Below are 8,416 nucleotides of genomic sequence, written 5' to 3' on the forward strand. Positions count from 1 at the left end.
TCACTAGCTGTTCTTCATGTGTAGAATTCTCTTTCTATTCATCTCTGCTTCTTGGTTTCTAAGGTTTCATTCCTAGATAAAGTCCAATCTATTGCAAGAAGCAGTTCCCAAACCCACTTAATGCTAGTGCCTTCCCTCTTGATTATTTTAAATTTACCCTATGTATAGTTTGTTTTACATACTTTCTCTTTCATTAGATTGTGAGATACGTGAGAGCACAAACTGTCTTTTGCCTTTCTTTGTGTCCTTAACGCTTAGCACAGTGCCTGACATATAGTAGACCTTTAATAAGTGCTTGTTGGCTTATTTTTGTACCTCTCTCAGTGGGAACGCCACCATGCATTAAAAAGAGGATTGGATTCAAGTTCCAGCTTGACCTATTATTTTTTATAAGACATTAACCAAGCTCTTTAGAAGCTAGATTAAAGTATTTTTATCTTTAAGTCTGTGATTTGGTTATTCTATGATCCCTGAATGGGCACGTGCTAGAATGAGGATTACATAAGGAGGGTAGTATATCTATAAGAAAAGTCTAGGTATACATAAAACCCCACACAACCTTGACTTAGATGCCATATTTTCTTTTCTGATGATAGTTTTGTGCAATATTAAACAGTGCTAAATAAGTACAAATTGAAGAAATCTACAAAATGTTGAAAACTATGTATTAGACTCATGTTTTGAAAAGAGTTCCACTGCCTTAGCCACCATAAGACATTCACCCTAAACCTTCACAGAGGTTGCTTTGCGGCTCACAGATTTTTTCAGAGCTTCTTTGACATCTTTATTACGTAAGGTATAAATGAGGGGATTAAGTAGAGGTATGACAAAGGTATAAACCAAGGCAAACTGCCGATCCTCATCTTCTGATGTGCTGGACCTGGGACGCAAGTAGACCAAGCTACAGCAGCCATATTGCAGCAGGACAACAGTGAGATGTGAGGAGCAGGTGGAGAAGGCCCGTCGGCGTCCCTCTGCTGAGCGGATATGCAAAATAGTGATAGCAATGAAAATATAGGAGATACAGATGAGTAGGAAGGGGATGACTAACACGAAGATGCCCACCACATATAGGACAGCCTGGTGTATGTGGGTATCCTCACAGGCTAGCCTTAAGACAGGTGGAGCATCACAGAGGAAGTGATTGATCTCTTGGCGATGCCCACAGAAGGGAAGGGAGCAAACCAGTGTTGTGAGTGGCAATGTAAGGAAAATAGCCAGGCACAGAGAGCCAACCACCATCTGGATACACAACTGTTGGGTCATGATGAGGGTATAGTGTAGGGGATGGCAAATGGCCACATAACGGTCATATGCTATGACAGCCAACAGGAAGCAATCAGTACCACCAAAGGTGAGAAAAAATAACATCTGAGCCCCACAGCCAGCCAACGAAATGGACTTCTGAGCTCCAAAGATGTTGGAGAGCATCAGGGGTACAGTAGTAGTGGTGTACAAGATTTCTAGGAAAGACAGATTGGACAGGAAGAAGTACATGGGGGTATGGAGGGAACTATAGGCACACACAACTCCAATGATGGCACTGTTACCACAGAGAATCATTATGTAGAGGAGAAGAAAGAGACAGAAAAGGAGGACCTGGAACTTGGGGGAAGTGGTTATTACTCGGAACACAAACTCAGTGGGGCCAGACTGGTTGAGATGGAGCGTACTGGGGGAAGACATCCCACCTGCCAAAAACAAAACAACAAACAGAAAAGTCTGGTTACTGAATTGCCTCAAAAGTCTTTGAATCATAGAATTTTAGAAGTCTATGGAACTTTAAAGGCCGCTTTAGATAAGTTGTTATCCTCTCTGGTCCTCAATATTTCCAACTAATAGTGTTATAATAATAACTGCGATAGTAGCAGCTAGCATTTATATACATTTAAAGTGTTTGGAAACTGCTTTACATAGGTTATCTCATTTAATCCCTCCTGTGAGGTGGTTGCTATTATTTTCCCCATTTTACAGATGAAGAAACTGAGGCTGAGGAAAGCTAAGTAACATGCCCATAGCTATCTTATAACTAAGTGATGAGACAGGAGTAGCTCTTGATGGACTCAAATTTTCCTTCCAGCTCTTACATATTAGATTCTCTTTCTAAGTCTTCTCCTAATATTGACATTTCATGATATATGATCCAATGCCCTTTCCAGTTCCGACATTCTGTTGGCTCCCAGCTTTAAAATTCCACATTCTGTGTCCACAGTTCCCTTTCTACACTTCCATTTTATGAGTCTGATTCTATCTGATTTTCTCCACGGAGTAGTATGGTAGCATGGCCAGAGACCACTGGATTTGAAGTCAGGGAAAACATGAAGTCATTTTGCCCCACATGTTTAGGAGTTGATCAACTTCATTTTTCTCATCTGTAAAATGAAGGAGTTGAATACAAAAGCTTCCAAGGTCTGTCTCCAGCTTTGAGTCTATGAGTCTAAGATTTAGGACATAATCTTCCATATGGTTATGGAAGTGGGGAACTTTCCAATTAGAAAGCATAAGAATGAATAAACCAGAAAGGATGCGAAATAACATTTTGTGGTGATCTTTAAGAGGAAGGAAGGAAGGAAAAAAGGAAAAAGAGAAGAAAGGAATGAAAAAGAAGGAAAGGAGAAAGGAAATAAAGATTTATTAAATGCTTGCTATATATCACTAAGTGCTTTGTGTTGCAGATACAAGTGCAAGGAAAAAGACATTCCCTACCCTTAAATAATGTCCATTTAAGTGTAGAAAGGGAATTGATTAGTAGGAGTAGGGGGATGAAAGTAGAGGGCATAGTTTTTGGATAGCTAGATATCCATATAGCCAAACCAGGTAAAATATTCCAAGGAAGCAGTTATTATAAAAGACAAATATTCTAATTTTGGGGAATAGAGAACTCTGGAAGTCTTATATCCCTAGTAGTCTAAATCTGAAATCTTTTAAATAAACTTCTTTGTCAGAACTATCAAAATGTTTGTTTTCTTTAACAGAAATTTGTTAGGTTGAGAAAATGTCCGTATAATTAAATTGTTTTCATTTTTATTCATGGTATTTCCATAATTACAATAAAGACTAACAAGAAGGTGACCTTTTAAGGTTTGCAAAGCACTCATCATCTCATTTAAAACTTATTAAAATCATTTTCTAGATGAAATTAAGGCTGAGAAAAGCTGTGACTTGCCCAGGATCATGCACCTAGTAAATGTCTGAGGAAGGATTTGAACTCAGGTCTTCTTGACTCGAATCCAAGACTTTTTGCATATTTTACTGCCTCTATTATTCCATCATTATGTTTCTGAAATTGGTAGGGTGAGAAGACACCCACTAAATTCTCTCACCTTATCTGACTGTTCTAGTTAGGTATTGTCCTATTTCTCTTCTCTCATTCTAAGTTAGGCTCCATTAAAAGTCATTTATATATCTTAGATGCTCTTGCACAGACTGTGAAATTTACCTTGAATTCTCTCTCACAGCCTATCTTCACATGCTCTTGACATCCCTGGTTTCATTCAAGACTCAGCTCAGATGCTATTTTCTGCTGGAAACCTTCCCTCTCTCCCCAGGAACTTGAGGCTTCCCCTCTGAGGTTACCTTCCTTCCACTCTGTATGTATCTCTAATTCCCCCTTAGAATGTGATCTCTTTAGAGGCGTGAATGGTTTTTGTGTTTTTGCCTCCTCCATGGCTTCACCATGTCACAGACACGATCATGATTTCTTAAAGCTATGGCAGTGAAAGGACAGAAAAAAGATTTCAAGACAAAAACAAAAACTTTGGGCACAGTCCTGGTGATGCTTGGTACATTAATTGTCTGATGACCAGCCCAGGTATAAATCAGGTTTTCATTATATTGTTATCAGCCAATTTTCAGGCCCAGCCACTTTATAAGACTCTCTATTGAGGTACACAGAAGGAAAGCTGGTGCTGACCAAATTACACATCCTCGCATTAATGAAGTGTTGACATTTAGAGATGTTTCAGCCTCACATAGACCCAGGCAGACATCCATCCTTCTTGATCTTTTTATGTTAAATGCTCCACCTCTGTCTCATCTTATGAAATCTACCTGTTAGCTCTCAATAGAGAAAGAGTTTAGGACCTTTCCCTGTAAACATATAACTCATTTCCTCTCCAACGTGATCTTCTATTACAGACACAGGAAGGATCTGTGTTTTCATTTATTGTGGTAACATCTATTGCAGACATTCCTTTTACCAACTCAAAGCTTAATCCAACTATCACTCAATAGATGCATCCTAGGGAATTGTCAAAGGTAGTTAACCCAAAATAGGTTCAGTGAAAACTTGGACACAACTGAAATAATTCAGCAACCTACAAGCGACTTGCCTAGGATCACAGAGATAGGAAGCATGATAGGTGCCATTGGAACCCATATGTTCTTAACTCCAAGCCCAGCACACTGTTCATGCAGCCTCTGTATTGAACACTTTAAAATGCCAGCTGTTTCTCATTCTCTAACTTCCTTTCTTGGTGCTAATATCTACTCTATCATGATACGTATTGCTATTTCTCACTGAACAATCTTCACTTTATTTACCTGCATGGTGGGATGCAATGAGTTGTGCATACAGAGTTGAATGACCTGGCTTACAGGTCCAGCTCCGTCATTGGGTGCCCTTGGGCAAGTCACTTTCACTCTCAGTTTAATGTCTTGATTGGTAAAATGAGGAAAATAACACCTACTTACAAGTGTTGTAAGAATCAATACAAGGAATCGATATAAATTGCTCTATAACTTCCGACATCCTATAAACATAAATTATTCTTAGTAATAATTATTAAAATAGCCATTATAAAAAAAACCAAATAATTATAAAACTCAGAGATCTAATTTTCAGGATCTTATAATTATAATGGTTCACATTCTCGTAATGGCAGCAAACACATTACCTGAGACAGTTGTCAACTCTGTTTTGGAATACCTCTGATTGGATAGAAGTTTTTATTTATATAGATGGAATTCAATTTCTTTGCAACTTCTCTTTACTCTTGGATTTATTCTCTGGGACCAAGTAGAATAATCCAAATCCCTTTTGTACATGATAACATTTTGAATACTTGAAGACAACTATCATGCCTTTCCTAGGTCACATTTTAAGTTTTACATACTTGACCGGAAATAAAAAACAAAACGAAACAAAAAACCAGACCCCAACTGGGCCGTGTCCTTGGACTGTTGAACTGTCATTTACTAACTACATTTCATCGGGCATAACACTTCCCTCCTAGGAATCTTTCTGGATTTTAAAAAAGCATGTTGGAGTAGTTGGAGTCTGATGATATAGCTCTGATTCTAGCTCTGATTTCTGTGAATCCCAGGATATACCCACTCCTCACTCTATGAATCATTCAGTCAATAAAACTTTATTTAGCACCTACCATGTGCTAATGATGGATATCACAATTACTCTCCTAATTGGCAACCTAATTGATCTCTTTTCAATGGGACCCCACTTAACAGACCACTTGAGGGTAGGGGAGCAAAGAAGAGAGAGTGAATAAGCATTTATTGAGCACCTACAATGTGCCAGGTGCTGTTAAGCATTTTACAATATTCATTTGATCCTCACAAGAACGCTGTGAGGTAGGTGCTGTTATTATTCCCATTTTTACATTTAAGGAAACTGAGGTCGTGACTTGCTCAAGGTCACACAGCTGGTAAGTGTTTCAGTTCAGGTCTTCCTGACTCCAGGCTCAGTTTTGCGTCTAATACACTATCTAGCTGTCTCTGTAAAGTCCACTGTTTGAGAAGGGGATTGTGAATTAATAGTCAGGAAACACTGACAAATTCTGCCAACTGCTAACATTAACATTTGATTAATAAAGTAACTGGTTTCTGGGTAGGTTTGAAGAGGGAGAAAGGAACATGGTTCCTGTCTTCAAGTATTTTGAAGGTTGCCACATGTTAGGAGAATTAGCATGGTTTTATGATCTATTAGCAGCCTATTGTTGTTAAGGAGTGCAGAAGCCAGTTGTTATCCTCTCTTTCCCTTCTCAACCTTATTTTATTTACACTTGAAGAAGCTGAAGCCTTAGAAGTTGAAGTGATTTGCCCAAAGTCACATAAGTGTCAGATGCAGAATTTTGAACCCAGGTTCTCTGATTGTATAGCTGTGCTTTTCCTACTGATTAGGCTTGTTCTTGCTTCCTCAAGACAGAATGTGAAACAGTGGGGAAGGTGACTGTGGGCATGGAAGGATCAGCCACAAAGTGACTTTCAACTTGTAGGAATGAAAAAAAAAAACCTTCCTAATAATTAGAATATCCTCCAGTTTGGCATGGGCTGCTTCCAGAGTAGGGATTTCCCCATCACTAGAGACCCTTCATCAGACACACTGATGAATATGATTTTTAAGGCCACTCTCCAAACTCCAAGTCTAGTGATCTGTATGTTAGAACAGACTTTGTGGTCCCTTCAGGAGAGAAGAAAAAAAAAAACCCTGGCTCCCTTCTATAGACCACTTGAGAACTGAAATGTTCATTGATTTAGAACTGGAAAGAACCTCAGAAGTCAGTCCTATGGATCAACCCTCTTATTCTATAAATGGGAAAACTGAGACCCAAGAAGGTCAAATGACTTTTCCCAGTTCTCATAGGCTTTAAGTATCACTTGTGAAATTTGAACCCAGATCACCTGATCCCAGAACCCATGTTCTAACTACACTACTCTACTTACTTTAGAAAAGTTATATTCATAATATTCATCATAAAAGGAAATGATAAGCCACAAAACTTATCCACTTTCTTAAAAGTCTTCAGTGTTAGTCCAGAAAGAGAATCGAGATGGGAAGTTTAGTACTAACTATAGTTAGTCTAGTTTAATACTAATTCTAGTACTAACTGTGTGACCTTAGGTAAATTACACGCCCCCTCTTGAACTCAATTTTCTTGCCTATAAAATGAGGAATATTGGCCAGATGATTAGCAAATCCTTTTCTAAATCTCCCCGGTTTTATGACAAATATTCCTTCTGTTATATCTAAGAATTAACAATTAAAAGTGGGAAAAGTAGAGCTAGGCACATCGCAGGTGCATGATAAGTCTTTGAACTGAACTGAATGGACCCATAGGTGTGGCAAAGACTCCCTGTATCCAGAGATCTAATGACTTAATGAAAAGAAAATTCTCTAAGATTATAGATTTTTTTTATTAGTGTCTGAGATTTTCATAGTAGGGAAATCCTTTGGGACTTAGTGAGAGGTTAGAGATGGCCAATTTGAGTGCTACCATAATGCAGGTACAATGTTAGAAAGCTTGGGGATAGTTCTGTAGAATGTTGGGTAGAGCAGAACAAGAAGCAGAATGTTTGAATGGGGGACAATTCACATCTGTACACTACCTATAGAGGTGTGGTGCTCTAGCCAAGAGATCAAGGACCCATAAAAATATCAAAGGAACTTTCAGGTGAAGGACCCTGAGCTCCATGCTTCTGTGAATTAAAGTGATGAACACACCCTATAGGGAACATGCCCTAGGAATTGGAGGCAGGGAATGTCACAGTTAGTTTGAACTAATTTAGAACAGAGAACACAGGATTTCCGAACTGGAAGGGATCACAGGACTGTAGGATTAGAACTGTAAATCAATTTACCCATCATCTACTTCACTCCTCTAATTGTACAGATGAAGAAACTGAGGTCTAGAGAAGTGGCAGAGCTGGGATTTGAACCTTTTGATTCCAAATCAAGTACATATTTTACTGACTCTTACTGAACAGTACCTTAGAGATTGAGTACAATCCCTGCCTTTCACAAGTGGGATTTCAAATCTAGATAAGAAGAGTGGTTTACCCAAGGTCATATAGTAAATTAGCATCAGGGCCAGAATTAGAACCAAGTGTCCTGATTCCAAGTTCAGGACCCTTTTCTCTAAGTCCCTCACTTGGCACATCCTTTTTGTTGTATATGTGATAAGACAAGACTAACATACAGATGGACATTGTAGTATGGTCTAAAGAGCAGGTCAGTTAGCCTGCCCCCAGAGAAAAGATGAAAACATTCATATTCCACCTTTCTTTGAAGAAGGTGGTGATGGGGACCGTAAGAGTGGAGCATTAGGCAGCTACTGTTAGACTTGCTTGATATATTAGTTTTGGTAACCTCCCCCCTCCCCTTTTAAAATATTCTGCGAAAGGATGGCTTATTGAGTAAAGAAGTCATAAAAGATACATTAAAAAATGAAGGTAAGATAAAAATACACATCAGCATTTTTTAAAAGACTAGCTCAATAATTAGGCAACCCTGTAACCATGGGAAAGTCACTTAACTTCTCTGGTCTCAGTTTCCTTATCTGTAAAATGAAGGACATGAACTAAATTACCTCTCAGGAACCTTTTTGTTCTAAAACTATGATTCTGTGATGTGTATGAATATGGTTTAGAAACTACCTCTGTGAAATAAAAAAGTATTAGA

At 38.6% G+C, this 8,416-nt stretch overlaps 1 protein-coding gene across 1 annotated transcript; it reads right to left on the reverse strand.

The window, feature by feature from the left end:
• Positions 1-723: 723 nt before the first annotated feature.
• LOC140523327 (olfactory receptor 10Q1-like) lies at positions 724-1,686 on the reverse strand. Its single transcript, XM_072638252.1, has one exon. The coding sequence runs from the start codon at positions 1,684-1,686 to the stop codon at positions 724-726; it is 963 nt and encodes a 320-aa protein (XP_072494353.1).
• Positions 1,687-8,416: the final 6,730 nt, after the last annotated feature.

Source organism: Notamacropus eugenii, chromosome 2, assembly GCF_028372415.1.
Source record: "Notamacropus eugenii isolate mMacEug1 chromosome 2, mMacEug1.pri_v2, whole genome shotgun sequence".
NCBI lineage: Eukaryota > Metazoa > Chordata > Mammalia > Diprotodontia > Macropodidae > Notamacropus > Notamacropus eugenii.

What these genes read in the sequence shown, in the direction of transcription:
- LOC140523327 (XM_072638252.1), bottom strand. Translation starts at nt 1,686, where the DNA reads ATGTCTTCCCCCAGTACGCTCCATCTCAACCAGTCTGGCCCCACTGAG.